General features: G+C 56.2%; 1 protein-coding gene across 7 annotated transcripts in view; it reads left to right on the top strand.

Moving 5' to 3' along the window:
- The window catches only part of COL27A1 (collagen type XXVII alpha 1 chain), a 136,894-nt gene that overhangs the window by 84,931 nt on the left and 26,229 nt on the right, over positions 1–25,734 (top strand). For all 7 annotated transcript variants that reach the window (XM_059410975.1, XM_059410979.1, XM_059410977.1 and 4 more), the window contains 13 exons: positions 1,876–1,929; positions 3,617–3,670; positions 3,916–3,969; positions 7,820–7,873; positions 12,878–12,931; positions 13,481–13,525; positions 13,608–13,652; positions 13,925–13,978; positions 15,046–15,099; positions 16,039–16,092; positions 17,095–17,148; positions 19,054–19,107; positions 23,231–23,338. In XM_059410975.1, coding sequence (XP_059266958.1) covers positions 1,876–1,929; positions 3,617–3,670; positions 3,916–3,969; positions 7,820–7,873; positions 12,878–12,931; positions 13,481–13,525; positions 13,608–13,652; positions 13,925–13,978; positions 15,046–15,099; positions 16,039–16,092; positions 17,095–17,148; positions 19,054–19,107; positions 23,231–23,338 — 738 coding nt within the window. The remainder of the gene's footprint in view (positions 1–1,875; positions 1,930–3,616; positions 3,671–3,915; positions 3,970–7,819; positions 7,874–12,877; positions 12,932–13,480; positions 13,526–13,607; positions 13,653–13,924; positions 13,979–15,045; positions 15,100–16,038; positions 16,093–17,094; positions 17,149–19,053; positions 19,108–23,230; positions 23,339–25,734) is intronic.

Here is a 25,734-nt window from a genome sequence, read left to right as displayed (position 1 = left end):
TGAGGTTTATGACCTGCCTGCCTTCTAGGACCCAACAACTCATAAATTTAAAGTAGCTATGAAATTTCTGTTTCTCTGGGCCAGTCAGCCCGGGGCCTCTTAACAGAGCCGTTTTTATTCCCGTTCCTCAGCATCCTCTAAACATCTGAGTGCTCCCTCGTGGGGCGCCCAGGCCTCTGTCTTAACCCTATGCCCTTTTAAAATAAATCAGAAGGAGACGGGAGGCGGCTAACATTTATTGAGTGTCTACATGTGCCATGCATTATCTTCAAGACTCAGAACAACCCTGGGGAGAGAGAGAGAGACCTTTCTGGGAAGGGCCACCCTCTGCAGAGGATGAAGCTCAGAGAGGCTCTGTGACTTGCCCAGGGTCTACACACCCAAAGGCTGAGTGATGATATCAGAAGAAGGGTCAGGTGCAGGGCTTGGCACTCAGCAGGTCCCAGCTGTTGCTCCTCACACTGCTGCCGCCCATAAAATGCTCTAATTTTTTAAAGTAAGTTGTTGCAAAAGTCAGATACTTGGTTATTGTCTGTGACTTACTAGCCATGACCTAATATCTTGTACCTCATCCCCTCTCACCTCATACTTCAATCCTGAAGGGTCTTGGAGCCCAGGGAACCAGGACCTCCACGGTGCGGTGATGGTGTGGGGTTGCTGGTGCGGGGAGGGGAGGTGTGTGCCCTGCTCATGGCCACACGCCGTGGAGGCCCCCAGGTGGAGGCACAGGTGCACGGACCTTGGAGCCACAGCAGCAAGACCCACACAGTCGTGGCCTAAGCTGCCGTTTAAAACTGTCTCCGAGAACCACAGACTTAAGCCTTTGGAAATGGGTGCCATGTTTTCACCCTAGTGGATGGACAAGTCGGCCAGCTTCACTGCCTGAGCATGCAGCTTGGCACCTTTGACCGGTGTCCCTTCAGCTTCAAGGCGTCATTCCTTTCTGGATCCAGCTGGGGGACCAGGAGCAGATCACATGGGAAGAATCCCCTCCTTCCTCAGTCTTTCCCGATTCTCCCAGAAACTCTTGGCGGCAGCCCCCACGTTCTCCCAAAGCCACGGTGGCGCCTCTGCACTGCGCAGGACCCCCCCGCCCCCTGGCTCCAGTCTTCCTCAGCGGGGAAGAGCGTGGGGCTGGGACAGGGAGACGTCTGCTTTCCCGAGGGGCTCCTCCAGGCCGTTCGGGCGGGCGCGTGCGTGCCTTCTCGGGCCCAGCGAGGCGGGCAGCCGCCTAGAAGAGCCCCTGGAACACAGAGGCCAGTTATCACCCAGTGGAGTTAAAAAGAGCAACCGGAACCGCAGTGGGAGTGGGTGTGTGCCCTGCAGAAAGCAGAGGAAGCCTTTTCACAAGACAGTGTAAAGGCCTCCGCTTCCCACGGTGGAATCGAGTCTTTTGGCGGAAGCTGTTGCACTGTTTCCATCCTGGCGAGCGGCTTTGTTTCTCTCTTTGAAGCGGCCCCAGAGCCCTGGAAGATGGGGACAGATTTCTAACAGGCAGGGCTCTTCCCGGCACAGCGTAAGGGCCATCCCTGCACCCCCTGCCCCCCACAGCCCGTCCCCCAAACCGCCTCCCAGCCTGCTTCTGGCGCGGGAAGAATGTGTGGCCTCCCAGGGATATGCTGGCAGCCGCCCCACCGCTTGGCTCCGAGATCAGAACCATCTGGCGGAGCGAGGGAAGTCAGGACGGTGCCTGGAGAGAGGCGGCTCTCCTCGGTGGCACCCCGCTCTTGCAGGATCCCCAGGTGCGGGGCAGGGGTCGTAGGCCAGGACCCCCAGGGGCTGGGAGACGCTGGCGCGTTGCCTTTCAAACTGGGCACGTCCCCGAATTCACGCAACTGCCTCTTCTCTCTTGCTTTTTGCGCGTGTTTCTTCTAGGGACTTCTGGGATTCATTGGTCTCGTCGGGGAGCCAGGGATCGTGGGAGAAAAGGTAAGTTAGGTTTGGAGAATTCATCAGCAAATAGGACTTGTGGTGGAGATTTTAAGAAGAAGGGGCTCGTTCCCCGGGGGATTGTGACCTTCTCCTTGCTTCCCTAGCATTCCAGACCCTCAGAGAGCCATGGTCCCCTGTCCCAGCATCCCCTGGGGCTCTGTTCTGCCCCCCTGTCAGCATCGTCACGTGCAGCCAGACTCCTGTGTGACAACCAGCTCACACACGTGGTCTGGGCCCTCCTGTCTGTGCACTAGAGCCACACGGGGTGGGCAACAGAAGGGAGACAGGCATGGCTCCGTAGGCTGCCTCGGGAATCCCCCCCCCGCAGCTCTGTTTTTCAGACCAGAGAACCAAGGCTCCTCCTTTCTGAAGAGCTAAATCACCGGGTTCGCATTAGCTCCCAGCCTGCAAGCTTCTGTTTTCCCACCATGGGCCCTGGAGGGGACGTGCTTTCTTTTTAGGGGCTAATCTGATTGGCAAGCTGGCATTCTGGGGAGCCGATAGTATACCCACTGGATAGACGGGGAAACTGAGGGCCAGAGAAAGGAAGCCTGTGCGTGGGCCCCACCTTCCTTTCCAGGCTGTTTGCGTGCCTGCCTTCTTATGGCCGCACGTCCCAGACCCTTTCTCCTCCTCCTTCTCCTCCACCTTCCCTAGTTTCTCCTCTTCCGCTTCTCTGTGAACTTTTTATTTTGACGTAATTACAGAGTCACACGATGTTGCCAAAAACAGTACAGAAAGGTTCAGTGAGCCCTTCACCCTATGGCCGCTGGCAGTTCTGTTCTTGCTCAACTGTAGTGCAACATCCAACGAACTCTGGCCTTCTTTATTGCTCCAATGTTCCGTGTCCCTCCTCACCTACAAACCATGGGCTGTGCCGCCCCCTTCCCCCAGCCAGGTACACGCCTCCTCCCCCCCTGCCCCTTCTCCCTCTGTGCCTAGGTGAGTTAGCCTTCAGCTCTCTGGGGTCAAGCAGGACTTCCCCACCACTCCCCTGCGCCTGGGGTGGGGGTCAGATCCCCTGCTGAAGGGCCTTGGCCCCGAGACCCATGCCCTCACTTACGCGTTGGTATCTGTGTCAGTGACTTGCGTCTGTGGTTACAAAACACAGGGCTCCACAAAAACAGAGGCAGGATTCAAATTTGCTTTTCAAGTTCAAATTCAAAGATCGCTTCCTCCAGCGATCTATCTCTTACGCCCACGGTCTCTGCCCCGGTTGGTCTGGATGGATCCAGAGGAAAAGAGCTGCATCTCAGATGTTCCAGCATCTCATCTGTGTTTGGGCAGCAGATGGGGAGAGTGAGAGTGCCTTCTGCCTTCTCCACCTCCACAAGCCCAGCACAGGGGAGGCTGGGCCCAGTGAGGACCACGTGACATGGGCTGGCATCAAAGGGGACAATGTCATTCGCGCATCCCTGAGCAGGACCATCCTTGCCTGGGGGTAGCCTGCTACCTGGGATGCCATAGTGGGTGCTAAGGCCTCCTGGGGCTTATTGGGTTCCTGGCTTCTGTGGAGTGACATCCCAGCACCCCTTCCCCTGTTGCTACCCTGGGTGATGTGACTGTAGACTTTGGACAAGTCCCTATCCCTCCCTCTTTGGCCTCTGGAAGGCCTCTGCACTGCCCCCTACAGAGCCACCCCCCCCCCCGGCCATGACCTCCCTACTTGCTGTCTCCATCACAGGGTGACCGGGGCATGATGGGACCCCCAGGCGCACCCGGACCCAAGGGATCGATGGTAAGGAACAAGTGGGTACCAATTGCCCTCTCCCGTCACTGGGCTGGTGACAGCTCTGATCTCTTCTGCCTGCTCCTATATACCCCGAGCATTCAGGAAGACCGGCTCCTTCTCCCTCCAGGAGGCCGAGCTGCTGCCCCTGTGCGCCGGGCTGGCGCCGGGGCCAGGGCCAAGCCAGCTGGGGTGGAAGGAGGAAGAATCACCTGCTTCACCTGATTCCTTCTCTCTCATCTCTCTCTCGGTAGGGTCATCCTGGAACTCCCGGTGCTGTGGGGACCCCCGGAGAGCCTGGACCTCCGGTAAGCAAAGCCCTCATGAGCTCAAACCCCCTGTCCAGTAAGACTGAGGAGTCCAGGTCTCAGAGTTAGACAAACCTGGGTTTGAATCCCAGCTCTGTTTTGCCAGGAACGATCATCGAGCTTCTTGGAACCTAAATTTTGCTCATCTGAAACACAGAGAAGATCATTGTGGTCATGGTAGCGTAATCCCATAGGTCAGGTGAACCCAGGCAACTCGTGTTCATTGCATAGAAATGTTCCCGGCACAGGAGCTTCTTGGTCAAGTCTCCATTGTTGCTTTGGTCATTCCCTCGGGACCAGCTCCGGGAGTCGGGGTGCAGCCATCAGCAGGGCAGAAAACTCCCACTGTCCTTTAGGAGCTTCTGTCCTGGCATTTGGGGGAGAGACAGCCCAATACATAAGTGACACCTGCTCTGGAGATGATGAGAAATGCTGGGGACACAGGGGCTGAGCACAGTGCGGAGGACACAGGGCTCCTGAACTTCTTGTGATGACTGAGGAACCAGGGAGATTCCTGAGGAACCCACGGCAGGGAAGGGTGAGAGAGACAGGGTAGCTGGGGTGGGGGACCCCTGTACTCTCCTGAGGGTGGTATTGGGGGCGGGGAGGGGTGGCTCTCATCCTGAGCCCTCACAGGTTCTGTTCCCTCTGTCTAGGCTGTTCGAGGATGGAGACTGGGAGGAGTTCTCACTCCAGCCAGGGCTTGGACTCAGGGCTGGGAACCCCCTCTGGGGAGGCGGAGAGGTGGGCTTCAGGCAGGTAGAAAGGGTATAGAGGAAGGGGATCAGCCCAGGCAGGATCCCAGGGAGGACTAGAGGACGATGGGTTCGGGTTGACCAGACGGAGGGACTCCTTGACCAGACGGAGGGACTCAGATGGAGTCTGATGAGGGAGGAAATGGGAGCCTTGGAGGGTCTGAATCTAAGGAAAGCATGCACATCCCAGTTTTCTGTGCCAACAAGGAAAGCAAACTTGTCTGTGCACCTGCTGTGTGCTGGGCCTATGCTCAGCCCTGAAGGTGCAGGAATGATTTTTAAAATAATAATAATAATAATAATAATACACCTGCTGGGATGCTTGGATGGCTCAGTTGGTTAAGCATCTGCCTTTGGCTCAGGTCATGATCTCAGGGTCCTGGTGTCGAGCCCTGCATTGGGCTCCCTGCTCAGTGGAGAGCCTGCTTCTCCTACTCTTCCTCTCTCTCTGCCCCTCTCCCCCTGCTCGTGGGCTCTCTCTCTGTCTCAAATAAAATCTTAAAAAAAAAAAAAGAAAATATATCTGCTTTTAAGATCCTGTAGGGGGAATGCCAAGTATAAACATCCTTTCCCTCATTAACAGAACTTTACTGAGCACCTACTACGTGCCAGGCAGTGCTAGTTGCTGAGGAGGGATACGGAGGGACTAGCCAGGGATGAGAAGCCTGGACACAAGTAACCGTCATCCCCAGACAGAGGTACTGAGCAGCAGGTGGCTCTATCTGTCCCCCATAATCCTTTCGATGAGGTAGAAAACTCAAAGCAGAGAGGTGCAAGGAGAGCCCGCACTCCAGCCTCCTGGGCCTCAGTCTCCGCATCTGTCCAGTGGGAGCAGGAAAGCCTGGAATGGAGTTGCTCCCAGTGGGAGGTGGGAAAGCGGTGGGGCCATCCAAGCCAGTGCACTGAAGGAAGCTCCTGGCCTCCTCCGAATCCCTTACTTCTAGGGCTTCCCCGACCTCCTCTCTGCTGTGTCCTCAGCACTCGCCACTGCTCTGGAGGTGGGCTCAGAATGAGTGAAAGCAGTCACGTGGTGCTTGCGCTATGCCCGCCCCCCCCCCCATTACCCCTGGCCTGCTCCTGCTGCCCTATGGGGCGGATGGTTTGGACCTCCTGGGGCTCCTCCTGGCTGGCCAGGGGAAGCAGGGTAGCACTGAGGTCCAGAAATCTGACTTTAGAATCAGACAGGTGTGATGAAACTCCCCGTCGCATACCAGCTGGGTGATTGTTGGAAGTATTTGTAGCTTCTCCGTGCCTCTGTTTCCCCATCGGCAAGCCAGCATGAAACTCCGTTATGAGATTGCTGTGAGAGAGCCGTGCCATCAGTGCATGAAGTCATGCTTAGCTAGCTGCTTGCCTCGCTCAGTGTCTACTGACTGGGAGTAGTGGTAACTGCTGTTTACTAGGCAGGCTAATTACCGCTATTCCTGTAAGACTACTGCCGCTCAGGGGACATTTCTGATGACACTGTTCAGGTCTGATGAGCAGTTTCCCACTTTTCCAATCTCGTGAAATCCATGTTCTCTCTCAGCCTGCTGAGGCCGCTGAGATCATTATCCTCATGGCCGCAGGGGTGGGGGACCAGTCAGACTTCCCGTCTCTGACCCCCTGCCACACTGAGAGAGCTGAGAGCTACCCTTTATTGAGGACTTCCCATGTCATTTCCTTTTCCCAGCAACTCCAGGAGCTAGAAATTCTTCTTACCCTATTTCACAGATGAGGAAACTGAGGCCTGCCAAGTTGAAATCCCTTGCCAAGGTCACAGAACTAGGAAGTGGCGGAGCAGAGATTTGAACCTGGTTCTCTGAGGAAGCAGTTGGTCCTTTTGAGTCCTTTATTCTTCTGCTTCAGAGTCAAGACTTGGCTCCTGAAATCTCCCAGTGACGTATTGCGTGCCTTCTGCAGTCTGAGATCCCGCTATAAAATGGCTCGTTCTCACCCAATCTTCCTGTCATCCGCCATCCAGGCGTCAGCTCTGCCTTCTTACTGGGCCGAGCGAGGGTCCACGCCCTGCTTGCTCTGCTGACAAGGGGCAGATTAGAAGCTGGCCCCACACATCAGCCCCTCCACAGCAGCTGACTGAGGACCTGGGCCCCTCAAGGCCATGGAGAGAGAGAAAAGGGAACAGCAAGTTGTTCCCGAGGCCCCAAATGGAGCTGGGCCTCTCTCTGGTATTTGGAGGGGAATGAAGCTGTGTCTTGCTTGTAGAAGGAGCACGCCCAGCCTGGAAGTTGCTGCCGAGCTGGGAGGCTCTGGAGGGGTCCTGGCCGGCTGGCCGGCCGTGGGTAAAGGCGCTGCTTGGTGGATGCCGCTTGGGTCCGAACCGGGAGGAGAGATCTGGCGTCAGGCAGCCCGCTTCCTCTTCAACCCTCTGTCCTCTTTTATTGTTAGACGGTTCGTAGTTTCTCCAACAGATCCCTCGCTTCTGGTCATAGGCCTGTGCTGTGCCGGTGTTGAGAGTTCAAAGAACAGAGACAACCCTGTGTCATCCTTCCCTCTTTCTCTGTCTCCCCCTTGGGCGTCTTGTCGTTCCTGCGTCAAACCAGATATAACAGGCAGCTTCCCTGGGTCAGGCCCTGTTCCCTTCTCCCTGCCTTTCCCTCCCTCACCTGGGGACTGTGGTCTGCTTCTTCCCCCTCGTACCCCAGGGCTCACTCTTTCTGCCCTGGTCAGAACCTTCTGGATGGCTGGCAGGTGATGTTCGGGATTGAGGGGGCGGGGCGACATGGAAAGCCATGGTCTCTTCGCTGGTGGAAAGGAAAAGGGGAAATGGGCACTTGAGGAGAGCTTTGGTCGAGGAGGTCATGCTAGCTTCCCGTTGTTGATTCTGAGGTGCAGAAGGAAATGGCTCACCCATCCTGGGAGGCTTCTCCTCACTAGCAGATGCCTGGGAGACGTGGAGGCACACCACATTGAACCCAGGGCACTGACTTGTGCTCAGGGTTCTAGCCCATGGGCGGCTTCTTCCAGGGGGACAGATTTTTCCCCCTGGGCCAATTCCTTCTATGCGCACCCAGCGTTGCCCGACACTCCCAGCCTTCCCTGTTGCCCTTGCTACCGGAAAGGCGGCTTCTCCAAACTCTTTCTCCTCCCCACAGGGCCCTCCAGGATCTCGAGGCCCCCCAGGCATGAGGGGAGTAAAGGGACGCCAGGTAAGTGGGGCCCAGCCTCCAGGGGGCTGGCGCTGGCAGGGGCTGCCTGACAGACAACCTCCTATCCTTGCCCTGTGCCCAGCTCTGAGACCTGTGATTTTCATGGCATCAGGCAGGGTTTTAGGCTCATCCAGGGCCTGGCTGTCAGCTTGGCACTCCCCCCCCCCCCACCCCTGCCCTTTCCAGCTCGTCTTCTCCAGCCCATTTCTGAACACCAGACCTTGCCATTCCATGGGTACAGACAGGCTCTGTGGTACCGGCGTCTTGTCCATTTGTTCATCCATTCATTCCACCACCAATTATTTAGTGCCAGCTGTATACCAGTCACTGTTGGAGGCTCTGTAGGTACCACGGGAGGAGGGGAGAGGCGTGACCCCACCTGCCCTCATGGCTCAATCAAGCAAGTCAAGAAGATAGTATTGGGTCCTGGGTGCGTGCATAGTGAAGCACAAGCGGCTTGGGAGCCTGTCCAGGGCATCAGAGCACGCTTCATGGAGACGAGGGGCCGGGAGATGAGGGGCCTGCAGCCGGTGCCAGGCTCCAGGCAAGGGAAAGCCCTAAGGTGAGAGAAGGCACAGCCTGTTTACAGGCCCCCACTGGTTCCACAGAGGGTCCGCGGAGAGAGATGAGACCAAGAATGAGCAGGTGGCAAGCCTGCAAACCACAGTTAGGCCTATGGGCTGTGCTCCCAAGGCAGTGGGGAGCCACAGAAGGTTTTCAGGAGGGGCTGGCCTGAACACAGTCACCAGAAGTCTCCGCTGGTACTTGCTATGGGTCAGGTGCTGTCTAACACCTATATTGACTCGTTATTCTACAAAGAAGGTGCTAGGCTTCATTCCCTTTTACACACAAGGAAACTAAGGCACAGAGAGGTTATGTCAGTTGTCTCAGGTTGCACAGTGAGAAAGTGCCCCAGCTGGGATTTGAACCCAGAGAATCTCTTTTGCATACTGAAGGTAGTCTCATTTTCAGTTGTGTAGGGAGGGCTGATGGAGTGGTTCTCCGCCCCCAACCCCTATACGGGCGAGGTAGCCTTGTAGAAGGGAGCCATGATGGCACAGGTAGAGCCGACAGCCCAGGCCTGATATCCAAGCTGCATACGGGAGATCTGTGATTAGTCTCCTCTTGGCTGAATTTCAAGTGGTTTTAAATTTTCCCCCAAACCAGATGGCCAGGAGTCAGCCTGGGAGAGGCGGGGATTACGAGGCATTCCTCTGGCCCAGCAGGGCCCCTCCCACTGCCTTGTCCTTCGTCTCTGCAAGTGGACCCAGGCCCATTGGCAGCCTGTTCCACCTTGACCCTGTGCACATGGCCTCCTGCCCCAGAAAGCCGGATTAGCTGGAGATTCAGGTCCTCAACTCACCGAGCTTCCCCCAGCTTTCTCTAGCACCCCTTCTCAGCTCTGGCAGCAAGAATGTCTGTCCTGCTTGAGGAAACCCAGGCTCCCAACCACATCAAAAGTCTCCAGGGCTGGGAGGGAGGCCTCAGGAACATGAGCTCCTCCCCCCTGCTGGGTTTGGCAGGAATGCAAAACCAGTGGGATCGGCCCCCTGGGTCCCCGGCCTAATAGTCCACCATTGGCCACTTCACGGTGTGTGCTTTGGGGGACAGGTACCTAGAGGGGCAGCCGTCCTGTCTGCAAAAGAGCTCAGTTCTGGGCAGTCCCGTGTGTAGCAACTGGCTTGCCAAGTGATCTTAGCCAGACCTTGCCACCCTCCAAGCCTCGGTTTCCCCATATGTGCCATGAAGAGGGTATGAGGACCTGCCTGTGTCCTTGCTGATTTGCAAGAGAGGACAAGATGGGTCCTCAGGCCCTCGGCTCTTGGTAGAACTATTGACAGGGTCTGAGTCCACAGACCTCAGTTGGAAGAGTGGGAGATCTGGGGCTGGACAGGGATAAATCTCAGCCTTCTCAGTTACCAGTTCTGGGACCTCAGGCCAGTTTCTTAACTTCTGTATGGCTTAGCAGATGAACCTAGGAGGAGGTTGTAAGGATCCAGAATCTGAACTCACATTAGCAGGTTGCCCATTTTTGTTTTTGGTTTTTTTGTTTTGTTTTTTTTTTTCCCCAGCACCACCACTCACTGCTTATCAGTGTGGGAGTGAGCTCCCCGTCAGAGGGGGTGTGCAAGTCAGGGACTAGAGAAGCCTGCCATCAAGGCTCTGGCCTGGGACATGGTGTTGGAGAGGACAATGTCTAAAAGCCCTGTTACCTGGGAGACTCCACTATCTCCCTCCACTAACCACTTTGAGGGATTCTGAGATTCACATGCCTGACACTGGACTCTACTCCCATGAGTGGGTAAGAGCTCAGCAGACCTGGCCTCAAATTGTGGCTCTTCCTCTTTGACCTTGAGCAACTGACTCTGACTCTCTGAGGTCAGCCACAGAACTGACCTCTCTGGATGGCCATGGGATTAAATCCCTTGGCAAGCGCCTTGCACATGGTGAGCACCTCCCTTAGATCGTCCATCCCTTTGTCACAAGAGCTGCAATTGACCGCATTTTCTGTCCCAGCCTGGGTGAAAGATAACCCTGGCTTCAACTGCGAACATCTTCCTGGGGACTGGCTATAAGAGTACAGACATATGGTTCTGATGGAAACCCAGGCCTGCCTCCAGCAGGGATGACTAGCCTGTATTCATTTGAAGAAGGAAGGAACAGGATGGGGGTACCCTTGGGACACAGGATGAGATGTAGAGTGGCCCAGAGCAAGGGTTAGTATGTGTGGCTGTTCTGCTCCTGTTCCTGCCCTGGGGAGCCAGGGATCGAGGGGGGTTGGGGCTCTGTTGCCTCCTCCTCCCTCTATACAGCAAGGGCTCACCCTATTTCCCCCAAGCAACACCAGCATCTCCTTGAGCTCTCTGATCTCCCAAAGGACTGCAATCTCCCAGGTATGAGGGACTTTAGACATCATCTTCTCCAACATCCTGCTCCAGGCACAGCCATCATGGCAGACTTCTCTAGTCCCTGACTTGCACACCCTCATGACGGGGAGCTCACTCCCACACTGCTAAGCAGTGACAGATTGTGGTGGAAAGAAATGGGCTTCTGGCTCAATTTTGGCTTCTCCACTTTCCAGCAGTGTGACCATGGACTGTTTCCTTATGGCAAAATGAGGATAACACCTTTCAGTATCATTACTGCTGCTGTTGTTGCTACTACAATTATTGTATGTGACATAAACTTTCTCTCAGAAAGGCTTGGATTCCTGGGATAAATACAGTGCCATGTGATTCACAGCAAACTATTAACACCTCTGGGCCTCCCTGCAGTCCCAGAGTGATCCTTTCCAGGGAAGTTTATGGCTCAGCTAGAGACAGAGGCCAGGGGCCAGAAGCCATCTCTCAGGAGAGCCCAGATGCCCACCCATCAGCTCAGGCTCTGTCCCAGCTCCTAAGACCTGGGATGTCCCCACCTCAGTCTCACTCCATCTCCACCAGGCACCTGTCCACAAACCAGGAGTGGAAAGTCTAACACATGGTCTGATCATGTCCATCTGAGAGAGAGGGGGCCCGAGAGAGGAAGGGGCTTGCCTGGGGCCACACAGCCATCCAGCCACAGAACAAGGACTAGCACCCGCAGCTAATCTTCTGTTGTATTGGATCTATGGAAACTCTCAGCTGGTTCTCTGTAGCTTGCTCTGAGCTGCCTGTCCTGAGGAAGGGACTGAATCCAGATCTTCCAGGCCATTCCTCTGTGTCACTGGCCCCGGGGGGTGGGGGGCGCTGCTGCCTCCTCTGGCAAGGCCAGCTACTACCAAGTGCTGACAGGAGGCCAGGTGCCTTGCCTTTCGCCATAGGGAGAGATTCTCATCCCCATTTCAGAGACAAGATGACTGAGGCTTAGCACGGTTGCCTGTCCAGGTTTATTCAATCCATCAGGCAATATTTAAAGCCATGGGAGCCCCAGGTAGCCGATAAGAGGAGTTGTGGCTTTTTCTGGCTCAATTACTAATTGAAAGTTTCCTTGCTCAATTTTTAAATGATTTCTTCATGCTATTTTTCTCATCCCTCATCCACCAACCCCCACCCAGACGTGTTCCCGGTCCCCTTTTGTGGCTGGCCTCCAACTCCCAGGTCAGGGTGGGCCAGCCGTCTGCATGAGACCTTCTTCATCCCCTGCCACCATGACCTCTCCGGTCCCCTGCAGGACAAAGACCACACTGGTCTCTACAGGGGGCCTTTTCCAGAGGACCCCGTCCCATCTGTGTCTCTGTAGGAGTCCCCATAAAAGGGGATCACTTGAGCCAGTGGGTAGAACCGCGGAGGGGATGCACCTGCTGGTGTGCTAAGGGACCTTAGACAAGTCACTTCCCTTGACTGGGCCTCAGTGTTCCCATCTGTGCAGTGGGGGAAGGGCCTGCCTCGGGGGGTGCTGGGGATGTGCTCCCAGCTTTCAAAGGAATAAGGCTGCTGTCTAGGACTCCATGGAACAGATGCCTGAGCCCCGCCCTGTTCTTGCCCCTGTGCATGTTGTCACTCTCCATCTGTGAGCAGGGTCAGACCAACTCGCACATCTGCTCTGCACACTGAGCCACATGCCGACCCTCCCGGGGCCCTCCCTGTCAATGTCCCCCAAGGGCTGTGGTTCAGACACCTGTTTCTGCCTCACTTGTGCTTGGGGAAGAGGGTGCAGCAGCCAAGTCCAAGGTGCTAACTGTGGTGACTTGGCCACATGTATCCAGCCCTCGGCCTACCTGATTCTGAGGTGTGTGGCTATTTGACCTCCGAAGTCTCTTTCAACAGGGTCATTCGTGCACCCCCAGCCCTATTCCAGAACATCAGGGCCTCTAGCGGAGTCGCCCTGTGCCTCGCCATCTCAGCAGGCATGCTGCGCGTGGGAGACCTGCCTTAGGGTGGGGGCGTGCGCACAACAGGAGGAGAAGGGAGCCCTAGGCTTGTGCCGGAAGAGGCCCGAGGCTCTGGGCAGCCCTGCCTCCTGGTTTTCAGCCCGAGGGAGACCCCTGCTGTCCGCGATGCTAGTCCCTTTTTCCTATTCCAGGGCCCCCGAGGACCAGATGGACCAGCCGGGGAGCAGGGGTCCAGGGGCCTGAAGGTACCAACCCCACGAGCTGCCTTCCTCACATCTCCCACGCTGGGTCAGGAGTCCGGGCACCAAGGCTCACACCTTCCTCAGCGCCAGGCCCCTGGGGGCGGTGGGGAGTCCAAGAGAGGATGGGAGATCATGGGCCGCTCCTCCTGGTCTTGGAGCTTGAGCCTGGGGTCTGGGGAGAAGGAGCACAGAGAGAGAGTCGTGAATTAGAGGGAGCCAGAGGAGGCAGGAGTAAAAGAGAGTGGGAGGGAACCTCGGGTGCCCTCTGACCCCTTCCCTGGGGCTCCCTGTCCCCTCCAGAGCCCCCCCCGGGAGCCGAGATTGCTTCCACTCCCAGCAGGAGTGAGGGGTCCTTGGTTCTCCAGAGCTGATGACGACTATGGCAAACCACCCCCCTTGCCAGGCCTCAGTTTCCCCACCTGCACAACAGGGAGAGGGGGTGGGTCTGGTGATGACACAGGTTCCTTCCATCTCCCACGGAGTGCGGTCCTACGTCCATGAGGTGTCCCCCTGCGTACCCTCTCCTGCCCTCATCTGCTTTGCTTCCCGCAGGGCCCTTCCGGACCGCAGGGCAGACCGGGCCAGCCCGGGCAGCAGGTACGTCAGGCCGAAGCTGCCAGCCCCCTCCCCGCTCCCTGCCGGCCCATATGTGCCTCTAAGACCCCAAATCTGCTTCCAGGGTGCGGCTGGTGAACGCGGGCCCTCCGGCGTGCGAGGCTTCCCCGTAAGTAGCACCAGTTCTGGAAATTCCGAGGGGCTTTGCCGGGAGCTAAGAGCCGCGGTACCCAGTTCCCGCAGTGCCGTGGAAACCACACGGGTTCCGGCTGCCCATGCTGCCCTGAAGACCCTCTGGCCTGCCTCTTTCCCCCGAGACCCAGGCTCCCCTTGGGTCACATGGCGGGTGGGGGAGTGGGGCCCCTCACACACGGCGAAGGCTTCCATACAAGACGAAGGAGGCCAGAGAGGGACTGAGGTCACCTTTGTTCTTCTCTGCAGGGCATCCCGGGTCCCTCAGGACCCCCTGGCACCAAGGGTCTCCCAGGAGAACCGGTAAGTGCTTGCTCCTCCCTCGTTGGCCTCTTTGCCCCTGGCGGGCTGGTCCCAGTTGGGCCCCTGCCTGGGAGTGTGGGATGTGGTCAGCCAAGGAGGTTGGAGAGGGACGGGGCCAGGCCTCTGTTACGCTGATGGCACAGGCCTGGGGGGGGGGGGGGGGGGGGGTGGGGGGGGGCACTGGCCAGGGAGCTCGGGAGCTCTGGGTTGGCGTCTAAGCTCACTTACCCTCCAGCCTAGTTTTTTTTTTTTTTCTCTTTGCATGTAATCAGGAATAGTTGTCCCTACCATGCCATCCTGTTGTAAAGATGAAATGAGCAAATGTATACAGGGTGCGTAGCCCAATGAGAAGCTGAAGGAACAGAGTATTCAGGTCTCCAAGGGACCGAGTATAGGCATTACAGGGTCTGGACGGGAGCTAGTGAGGGGTTTGAAACCAAGATAACCCTTCAGGAGGTCTCCCTGGAAGGACAGGTTTGGGGGACAGCCCAAGTGTCAGGACGCCCCTTGAGGAGGCAGTGGAGTGATACCGCTGGCGAGAGACAGGAGAGGACAGCTTCAAGGGACAGAGGAGGAGGGATCCCTGTGGTGGGGCGGGGGGGGGGGGGGGACAGGAGGCTCCTGCCCCCTGGGGCCGTGCTACAGTCCCACATTGATAGGCTCAAGGAGACCTGATTTGAACAGTGAATTGACCAGGAGCCGAATGGGGGTTTCCAGAGGTGGATCCCGGGTGGAAGGGCATTCAGACAGATGGAACAGAGTGAGCGAGGCTGCTCAGAGGACTCGAAGGTTTCTGAGTGGGAGAGGGGTCCCTGAGTTTGAGGGAGAGAAACAGGAGAAGACAGTACAGATGGTTTGAGGGAGAGGCAGGAGACTGGTGGTGAGGGAGGAGCTGCAGGCAGTGGGTCCCTGGCAAGGCAGGTGGTGGGGGGCACGGCAGCAGAGTCCCAGGTTCTTGGATCTTCTCCCTTACCTGCCTCTGCACCCTGTACTATTGGGCCTCAGGCCCCAGAGAGGACCCAGGCTACCTTCTCAAACTGTTGTATGTCTGTCTGTCTGTCTTACAGGGCCCTCAGGGACCCCAGGGGCCACTTGGTCCTCCGGGAGAGATGGGCCCCAAGGTGAGTGCTGAGGGCCCCTTGCTTGTCCTGTGATGTTGCTGGGGCGGTATCAGCACCTCGTGGCCCTCCTCCACTGGGGGATCCTAGGCCTGACCTGGGAAATGGTCGTGTCCTATGTCCTGCAGAAACCGAAGGGTAGACACCCCCCAGCCCCCCCACCCCCAACCCCACTCACAGGAGAGCAGATCCATGCTAATAAAGTAGGGGGAACAGATCAGGCTAATAAAGTAGGGGGAGGAGCTGGGCTCCAGGTCCCAGGGCAGTGCATGGCCTGCAGGGGTGCCGGGACCCTCCGGTGGGTTATCAGTGCCTCTTCTGTGCCACCAAGGGAAAAAGCAGTGCCCCCTGCCTCCCCGCCTCTGTGGGAACTTCTCTGCTCAGCACCGAGGTTTGCCTGCAGGACCTGTCTTTTACAGGGCATGCGCTTTAGAGGGGCCTCAGACCCCTCTGCCTTAGTCAGAGAAGGAAGCGGAGCCGCAGCTTCGTGCAGGGGCTGTAGCCATGCCACTGGGAATGACTCGGACCCCTTCCCCCCGTGGGCATCCTGGCCCAGCTTTGGAGTAAAGCACAGGGATCCGTCCACCCTGAATACAGCCTCGGTTGGCTTCCTCCCCTGTTGTTATGTGAATCATGCTATTTTCCTCCCTGTGCTCGCCAAGGGGCTCCTCATGCGGTAACCCACACTCGTGGGGAAGGAGAGAGATCCAGCAGCCTCGGAGCCCCCTCCAGGGCTCATCCGCCTGGGCGCAGCCACCACCCGCCCCGTGGTCCCAGCCCCAAGCTCCCAGAAGGCCCGCAGCCTACCCCTAGCTCTGTGTCTCTCCTGCTGTGTGACCTCAGGCACATTCCTTGCCCTCTCTGGGGCAACCTCAGTTATTCTCCTCCCTTACAGTGAGGCCAAGCCCTGCTGTAGGAGGGACCAATGGCATTTTCTTGCAGGGGCCGCCCGGTGCGGTGGGAGAACCGGGCCTTCCCGGGGAAGCCGGGATGAAGGTAAGGCAAGATGAAAGAGAAAATTGACTTGTTGAAACCAGCTTCCAGCTGGCGGCCACGTCCTCCCCACGGAAGAGAAACGGGCCTTTCTTGTGTGGGGATAATGAATTCTCTGTGTTTCTGGCCGGGGAGCGGGTCCTGGCTACGGCCACAGTGGCGGGCCCAGCCGACCCGGAGCCCCCACCCCGGCCCCCTGCCCAGCGGTGTTTTCCCTGGCACAAGGCACACCTGCCCCACGCCCCGGCGGCCGCACCTCCTGGCCTCCCGAGATACCATCTGCATTTCAGTCCCCGAGCCCCTCATTACCTGCAAGGGAAACAGGCGCCCATTGATGCCGGGGCTCTGGGGAGAGCCCTGTCCCCGCTCTGTTGTGGAAGAGAGTGCGTCCTATCTAAAACAGACGGAAATGGGATTGTCCGGATTGGGGCAGGGCTGGGGGCTTGGCGCTCCCCCTCCTCCTGGCACCCACCCCCCCAACCCAGACGTCGGCACAGAGGGAGACTAGTTTAGAAATCCCCATGTGGTGATCTTTTGTGGGGACAGGTGACATTTACTCTGGTTCATTTCGGGCCTCTTCCTCCTTTGGGTTTCTTTCCAAGGCTCTCAGGGAGAGTAAAGAAGGCGGTCAGCCACAGATTTGCCATCCCTGCCTCTGGTCCTCCCTGGAGCCAAACTACTCAGGTTTGGATCCTGAATCTGTCCCTTCTTAGCCTTATGGGCTTGGGCTAGTGACGTGACCCCGAGCATTGATTTCTCCATTCGTAAAAGAAGATCCCTTCTGTGGCAGGGTTGTTGTGAGGTTTCAGTGTTGAGACCCACACGGCCCGGGGAGGGCCTGGAGCAGGGGCTCTGGTTGGCATTTTGCAGTGTCGCTTTGGTTTTCGGGAAGGAGGGGCTTCCCCAGCTCCCACCCCAAATCAGAGCTGGTGAGGACAGCAAAGCGAAGCAAGGGCTGGGATTGGCCCGACCCACCCCCATGGACTTGTGTTTGGCTTCTCCTAGGGTGACCTTGGGCCTCTGGGCACCCCTGGGGAGCAGGGCCTCATTGGGCAGCGGGTAAGTCAAAAGCAAATTCATTCTTCCTGGAAAGTCACCTGTGGGGCACTTGGGTCGGGGGAAGGGCTTTCCTCAACCTTCCTGAGCCTCTGGGAGAAAGAGACGGTGAATTCCTATAGCCTCATCTCATCTCTCTTGCTGAGCTAGCATTTCCACAACATAGAGGCACTCTTGGAAGAAAACGATCTTGTGGTCAGAGTGTTTGGGATTCACTGCATGTTCACTCTTCCCTCCCCACATTAGCAGTAAGCATTTTCAAGGCTCTGAGAAGGCCAGCAGCCAAGACAGTGGTTCCTTTTGGATTAATCCAAACTTAAATGGTCTGCAGCACTTTTACTTTTGAAAAACACCTGTTATCATCCTTGGAAACTCTTCCATGGAAGGTTATGTTTCTCTTTTCTGAAAAGAAACCCACAAAGCTTGCCTTCCTCTGAGAAGCTTTGGGATGCCTCTCTGTCCACCTCTCTATGCTCCGTGCCCAGTTTATACAGTCTTTGCCCAAATGTGGCTGCAGGTGTACTGGGAGGGGCACAGAGCAGGCATCCTGTAGCATCTGCCAGGTGCAGAAGGTGGGGTCCCAGTGGGAGGGGGTGTTAGTGTGGGCCTCAGTTCCTGGGGGCACCAGAGGCAGGTGCCCTTCATTTCTTATCTCCCCTGTTTTTCCAATGCCTCGTGCTCCCCCTGCCCGGAGTCAACCGAGGCGCCGCAAATTGAGTTAAGATGTGAAAGGAGCAAGAAAGACCACAGGGCAAGGCAGGATGCATGTGCAGCCCGAAACCCCAAGATGGTAACTCTTGTGTGTCAACAAAGACTGATCCGTTCGGTTTTCTTCGAGTGCTATGTTAAGAAGGATTCTGAGGTTCCATCTAGGCACAGTAGAAATGAGAGTGACGAACACTCACTCGATGCCCACTGTGTGCCTGGCCCTTCTCTCAAAGCGCTGGGAACCGAGCAGCGAGTAACAGGAGGCTGTGTTCTTATGGAACCACATTCTAGTAGATCCATTAGTGACATCTGCCACGGGCCCAAGAAGGATGGTGTCTCCACGCTTGTGGTGCCTTTGTCATCCCTGCCACTGCTGACCTCTGAGGCCCCTTCAGGCTCGGGTGCTGCACAGCCAGGAACTCTGAAAGCCGAGAGAGACCCAAACTAATCTGACGGCCAGTTTGAGGTCTCAGAAGGCCAGGGGCATCTCTGGAGCGGGGGCTGCAAGCAGAGAACCTAGCTGAGGGCCAGATGGGGATTTCAGGGTCTTGGCATCGCTCTCGAAGTTGCTGGCCGGAAAGTCTTAAGGCCGGCCTCACCTTCCACATCTGAGAAATGGGATTCCACGGGGAGTTCCATGGGAGCTCCCTACAGCTGCCGAAACGATATGTCAAATGGCTGCCATTCGTGGGCTGTCTACACTGTGCCTCACAGGCACCCTCACAGGAAGTAGTGCCAGCCCAACCTTCCGATGAGAAAACAGCCACCCGTGGGGGCTAGGCATTTCGCTTGTGGTCACACCGTCAGCGAATGGGGAGCCCAGCGGGGGAACTGAGGTCTGTATGACATCAGAGCCTTAACGACTGAGCAGCCGAGTTACCAGCCAACCAACTAACTAGGACACTTTGTAACTGGTGACCTGGGGTAGCCCCCAGGTGACCCACCCTGCAGACAGGCTGGGGCTTCGGGGTCTGCTCCTCCTTTCTGAAGAGCAGGCAGTGGGCACCCCAGCCACCCCCCAGCCCCCGGCTCGCTCACTGGTTCAGCCACTGTTGGGCATCTTCTGTGTGCCGGGCATTCTGGGGCCATATTGTCCGGAGACAGCAGGGTTGGGGTCCCGCCCCAAGGAGGGGGAGGAAGTAAAAGCACATTGGGCCCCGTCCACGGGAATGTCTCATCTTTCCCTACTACCCTTTCCAGGGAGAGCCAGGCCTCGAGGGTGACAGTGGCCCCGCAGGGCCTGATGGACTGAAGGTGAGTGTCTTGCGGTGGGATCGGGGGGCAGGGGGTGGGGGGACAGGGGTGTGTTCTGGAACCGTCTTCTACCTCTGCTTGCATTCCCCTCCCATCCAAGACCTGAGCTTTCCCCGGAAGCATTATGTTCTCATACAGCTCTGAGACCAGAGCTCCAGCCCCTATGGCAAGCACACACCTACCCACCCCCCATACACTCCCCTGCCCGCCACTGCCTCCTGCCCTGCTCAGACGGGGCTAGGAGCCATCCCCCCTTCCACTCCTCACTGCTACCCTTCTCAAAAATACAGCGTCTTTCGGTTAAGGGTAGTGTCTGGACAGCCTGCTCTGGGCTAGACCCAGAGCCAGCAGCTTAGCTCTCTGTTATCTTGCAAACATCCTAAAAGATCAGGAAAATCATCATCATCACCGCCCATGACCTGTAAGCCACTCTTCATGGTGGGCTTGTCACCAGTATATCAGGTACTGTGCTGAGCCCTTTGTTTATGTAACACCTCAGTTAATGCTGTGGGGTAAGTTCTGTCTTTTTTTTTTTTTTTTTTAAAGACTTATTTATTTATTTATTTGACAGAGAGAGAGATCACAAACAGGCAGAGAGGCAGGCAGAAAGAGAGGAAGGGAAGCAGGCTCCCCGCTGAGCAGAGAGTCCAATGTGGGGCTCAATCCCAGGACCCTGAGATCATGGCCTGAGCCGAAGGCAGAGGATTTAATCCACTGAGCCACCCAGGCGCCCCACATTCTGTCTTTAAATAAGAGAACTGAAACACAGAGAGGTTAAGCAACTTGCCCAAAGACACACAGCCAGTAATTGGCACAGATAAGACTGAAGCTTCGGCTCCCTCTCTGCACCATGCACCCGTTCTAAAGGTGTGGAGGCTGAGGCTCCGAAAGACACAGAGGTGCACTCATCCAGAGTCTGTGGCTGTGAGTGGAGAATCCACAATTCAAACCCAGGGCTCACTGTTGCCTGACTCAGCCCGGCCACGTCCCGTAGATGCCTCTGAAGGTGCGGGCACCTTCAGGAAGCTCCAGGGCTCCCCTGCACTATGAGGCCGGCGGGGGTCCCTCTCCGACGTACCAGCTCCACATCTAGCACAAGCCTGTCCCTGGCTGCCAGCCCTAGCCCAGCCCTAACCCTGGCCCAGTACTAGGTGGGCTCTCCCCAGGGTGGCCTGTCATACTGAGTCAGCTCCTCACGCAAGGGCCCAAGGGCCACATCCCAGGATTCCCTCTGTCACCCGTTTACTCTCCATGTGATCTCAGATAAGTGGCCCTCAGTTACCCCATCCCCAGACCCCTATGCCCACTGCCCCATGCCCATAGCTGCCCTGGGTCCCTGGCTTCCCTGTCTACTAGGGTGGCTCTGGGACAGGCCCCTGGCTGGCTCCCCAGCGGCCCCGGGTTTTTCTTGCAAGGCCGAGAGCGCCCCCTGTCTGCCATCCGTCTGCCTCCTCTCCTCTCCAGCTCGGCTGCATCCTAGGGTACAACCAGGCCCCTGCAGGGGAGGACAGGACAGCCCCGCCACACCCTTTGCCCAATGCCTGCTTGAATGGCAGTGACGCTGAAGAACATTCTAGCTAAAATTCTCAGCATACTCCCCGTGTGCTCGCATCACCTGCGCTGAGAGCTCTATGTGACTGAACCTGTGTCCTTCTCCCAGCTGCCCTGGGAGTTGGATTCATTCCCATCCCCACGTGACAGATGGGGAAACTGAGTCACAGCACAGGGACCTCTTCCATTTCTGGCCAGCCACCTTTCTTCTCCCTGGAGTTGTGCTGAGGTGGGATGGGAGGTGGGGCTTCAAGGCATGAGTGTCTCACCTGGTCCTTCCTGATCTCTCCGCACGGCTCCTGGCACTGACGTCTTCCTCCTCCTCCTCCACTCCCTTCAAAGCAGTTCTGTCTCGGACCTTGGGTCAGAGTAGTTGCTGCAGACATCCAGCATCTTCTCTGGTCCTCCTGAAACCCAGGAGACACCGTGCTGTCTTCACGGTGTTTGTCCAAGAATGGCCTTCATGGGGAAAACCACCTCCCGGACACACACAGTTCGTGAGAGTCTGCAGCGTGCTTTTCTGCTGCCGATCTCTGTTGAGTTTGCTGACTCGCAGCAGATGGTGGCAGGGACAGTGGTGGTGACTCCTGGGAAGGCTAACCTTCGTCTGGAACTCACGTGCCGGACGCCCTGCTAAGCTACTTACACGGATTAGCTCTTTCAATCCCCATAGTAACCCTTTGCTGCTTACTTTACAAATGAGGAAATTTGCCCAGGGTCACATAGCCATTGAGAGGTGGCAGCAAGGTTCAAATTTAAGCGACATAATCCCAGGAGTGAGGGAGATACTGTCTCCTGCACAGAGAACCTCGGAATCCGAACCCCAGGGTCTCACGCATGCTCGGCCGCTGACTTCCATGTGTGGTTGGGAAGGCTCCTCCTCCCTGGGCCTCAGTTTCCCCATCTGTAAATCGAGAAGTTTGAGCTAGACAATTTGTAAGGCTCTTCTGAGCATGGGCGGATGTCCGGGGGACTCTAGGATTCTCCAGGACCCCCCTACCCAGAGCCTATTCTGTAGGGGAGCTACAAGTTTGCTATGCCAGGCTGGAGAGGGCAGGGTGTCTGGGCAACCCCTGGAGCTGGAGCACCTTCCAGTGCCAGGCTGGGGCCCCTCTCTGAAAACCAGCCCAGCCCCCTGGGACAGGCTGCCTGCCTCAGAGAGCTGGGAGAGCAGGTGGCCAGGGATAACAAGCCAGAAGGGGGGGTCCTGGAGCTGGGGTCCGCAGAAAAGCCATCAGGACAGCACCCTGTCTCTCTGCCGCAATCTCAGTGGGGACGGATCTCACACACCAACTTGTCCGACCCTCTCCGGGTGCCCAGATCTGCTGTGCGCTGGCCCACGCCTCCGCTTGGAGTGGCCTCTCCCCCTTATTCATGCTATCTCTTGACCCCTCTTCAGTAGGGAGTCTCCCCCCATCCCCTATAGCTGAGCTAGAAACCGCCCCAAAAGACCCCTGCGCCAGCCTCCTGTGCCTAGAACCCAGGATCCAGCTTCATGCCCTCCGCACCCTCATCTTTCTCCAGGGCCCACACCAGGTTATCAGCGCTCCTTGTAAAGTGTGGCGCCGGGAAACAGAATTGGCAGAGACACTCTCCCCTTCTTCCAGCCTGCTCCCCCGCCCACCCCTTCCTCCTGGCCATGACTTCATCCCCTTTCCCACGGGTCTCCAACCAGTCCCAGCTCAGCCACTTGCAGACTGGCCACACGCCCTGCCCGGCCCGCCAGCCCCGATGGAGGCGACCTGCAGACAGGCACACCACCCTGTTCCTCTGGGGCTGCTGCCTATGCGGCGCCCCTCATCCCTGCTCTGCCCCGAGCCTGCCTCAGCCCCGCCTGTGAGGACGATGTGGCCCGGATGTGGCAGGTGCTGTGTCCTTTGTGAACTGCCATCCTCTGGACGAGGAAGTTCTCTGCCGCCGGCAGAGCAGACAGCAATGGGAGATGCTGTTCGCAATAGAGTCAGACAGCAAAAAACAAAACAACATGGACCAAGCTGCACTTGGATTGTGTCTTTAAAGCTTCACGTACTGCTAACTAGCTTCCTTGCTTTCAGTCGGCTGTCCCACTGCTTGGCGCCTGGTACACAGCAATGGAAACTATGACCTTTGCTTTATTAGTATTATAAATCATTTGCATGTAAACAAGGGTTGAAAAGGCAACTCAGAAAAATGGAGTTGGTTCTGAGAGGCAGGATTGGGTGAATTGTTTTCCTTTTCTAAAATTCCCTTCGGGGTCTTAAGACTCTTGTCCTCCCCCTGTGTCAGTGTTGGGGAGAAAGAGCCTGAATGTCCCAAAGCTGTCCCCTCCTTGTGAACTTGGGGGGCAGGAGTGGTCAAGGTCCTGTGTTCCCTCTAAGTGACTTTCTCCCTGGCCCGAGTACCGTGTCTGGGGTATTTCCTGCACCTGCCAGGACATGCCACCCTGACCCTTTTGGTGGCTCAGGGATCCATCACGGGAAATCCAGGGGCTGCTTGGCTGTGGACATCCAAATGGAGCCTTGAGGTTTAGTGCCTCTGATTGGCTGAGGGACTGATTTTTTCTCTCTCTCCTCCTCATGCTCTTCCAACCTAGGGGGACAGGGGTGACCCTGGGCCTGATGGTGAACGTGGCAACAAAGGCCAAGAGGGACTGATGGGCGAGGACGGGCCCCCTGGCCCCCCTGGCATCACTGGCGTCCGGGTGAGTGTGCATGGCTTCGTGCCAGCACCGGGGGTGTCTGGGCACATGTACTACCCATGTCTGTTCAAGCAGTTGGACAGGAGGTCTTTTGATGGCAGCTGCCTAAAGGCCTTCTGCTTCCTCCACCTAGGGGTTTCCCAGAGAACAATCTACCCACATCCCTCCCCTGCCCCAAGCCTCCCATGGCTCCCAAGTGCCCTCAGACCAGGATCACCCTCCTCAGTCTGGCTGCCACAGCCTCTGTGAGCCTGGCCTTGCTGACCTTGTCCCACATTCAGCCACACTGAATTTACCAGGGGGTTGGGGGTACTTAGCCAGAGAGGCACTGGCCACCATCCCCCAGTAGGAACTCACGGCTGCCCTCTCTGGGTCACGCTTTTGGTACAATGAAGGATTTGGAAGGAACACACTCCAACATTCCAGGGGCTATTTCTTAGTAAACGCTTGAGTTTCATGGCTGACGAATGGGCGGGAACGTACAGCAGAAATAGCCCTGGGCCCAGAGGCCAGAGGGTGAGTTCTGGCTCAAGAACCCACAGTCTGTGTGACCTTAGGCAGATCATGCTGCCTCTCTGTGAGACTTGGTTTTCTGATCTTTAAAGAGTCAATGAAACTTTGGAAAGGAAAGTGCTTTCTACAATGTGCCAGAAAATAAATATTGTCTTTATGAAGCTGGAGGAAGAAATGGAAGCTGGTGGTAGTGGTGATGGTTGTAGTGGTAATGTTGATGGTTGGGTGGAGGTGGAGATGCTGCTGATATAGATGATGGTGGTGATGGTGATGATGGTGGAGATGGTGATGATGGTGATGATGGTTGTGGTGATAATGGTGGAGATGATGATGGTGATGATTAATGTGATAGTGATGATGGTGATGATGGAGGTGATGGTATTAAGGTGGTGACGGTGATAGTGGTGATGGTGGTAGAGATGGTGGTGATGGTGATAATGGTGGTGATGGTGTGGTGGTGATGATGGTGATGGTGGAGGTGATAATATTAGTAATGGTGGTGAAGGTGTAGATGGTGATGGTGGTAGCAATGGTGGTGATGATGGTGATAGTGGAGGTGATGGTGGTAGCGATGGTGGTGATGATGGTGATAGTGGAGGTGATGGTATTAGTGATGGTGGAGATGGTGGTGATGATGGTAGAGACGGTGTGATGATAGTGATAATGGTAGAGATGGTGAGGGTGCTGACAATGATGGTGATGGTGATGACAGTGGCAGTGGTGGTGACAGTGCCCATGCTGATGGGGGCCATGTTGGTGGTGGTGGTGCCAACAGGGTTAATGTCTGTATTTTGCCATCTCCACCAATTTCATCTACTGGAATGGGAAAGAGATTCACTGCAGCCAGACTGAGTGTGTGTTGGTGACAGAGGTGGGGAGAGGCTTGTATTTGAGTCTCTTTGGCATCAGGGCTGCAGGACAAGTATCTCCCACTCTGGCCAGGAAACAGTGGAGTATTTAAAAATAGAATTTTATGAGCCTTCACAGCCTTTCCAGAAATATATCTTCATGGATGGGGGCCCAGTAAAAGTCTTCATTCTGGCTCCATGGACTTACCCCACTGGATGCTCCAGCCCTTACTCAGGATTTCCCACACCATGAGGGCTGCTCCCAGCTGGAGAGGGCTTGTCAGAACAAGTGGCCGGCCGCTCTGTCCTGGGGGAGACTCTCAGTGTCCTGGCTCTGTGCTGAATTCTTCCATGCTGATTCACTTCTCCTCCTGACAAGGGATCAGCCATAGCAGTCACCTCAGCCCACTGACCCCTTCCACCAGCCGCTGTATCATGATTAGACAACTGCCCAGATATGACCAGCCTGGGACAAGGGGGTGTCCCAGACCCTGAGGACCTGCATCTCATCTGAACCTAGCGAGGTGACCTGCGGGTCTTGTCTTCATCTCACTGAGCCTGTGTCTTTGGCTCTCAAATGGGATAAATAACCCCTTCCTCCCAGCCCATGGCCAGAATTGGGGGAGGCATGACATAGAACACAGACACGGTGCCTGGTCCTTGCCTGGCCCATGGTCATATTGGTTGTGACTATTTTATTCCTGGAGGAGCCAAAGACTTGGACGTGGTCTACTTCAATGCTGTGGGTAGAGACAGGAGATGAGTTACCTGTATAATTTAAAATTTTTTAATACTTACATTTCAAAAGAGGTGGATGAAATAAATTTTAATAATATATTTTATTTAGCTCAATATAGCCTAGATACGAACATTTCCAACATGTAGTCAACATAAAAATCATTAATCAGGTATTTTACCTTCTTCTTCTTCCTTTTTTTTTTTTTTTTACTAAATCTATGAAACTTGATGTGTAATTTACTCATATGGCACATCTCAATTCGGATGCTAAATTTTCATTGGAAATACTTGTTCTGTGTT

The sequence above is a fragment of the Mustela nigripes genome, chromosome 9 (assembly GCF_022355385.1).
Source record: "Mustela nigripes isolate SB6536 chromosome 9, MUSNIG.SB6536, whole genome shotgun sequence".
NCBI lineage: Eukaryota > Metazoa > Chordata > Mammalia > Carnivora > Mustelidae > Mustela > Mustela nigripes.
Note: the sequence above shows the minus strand (reverse complement) of the source record. Positions and strands in the feature narration are given on the sequence as shown.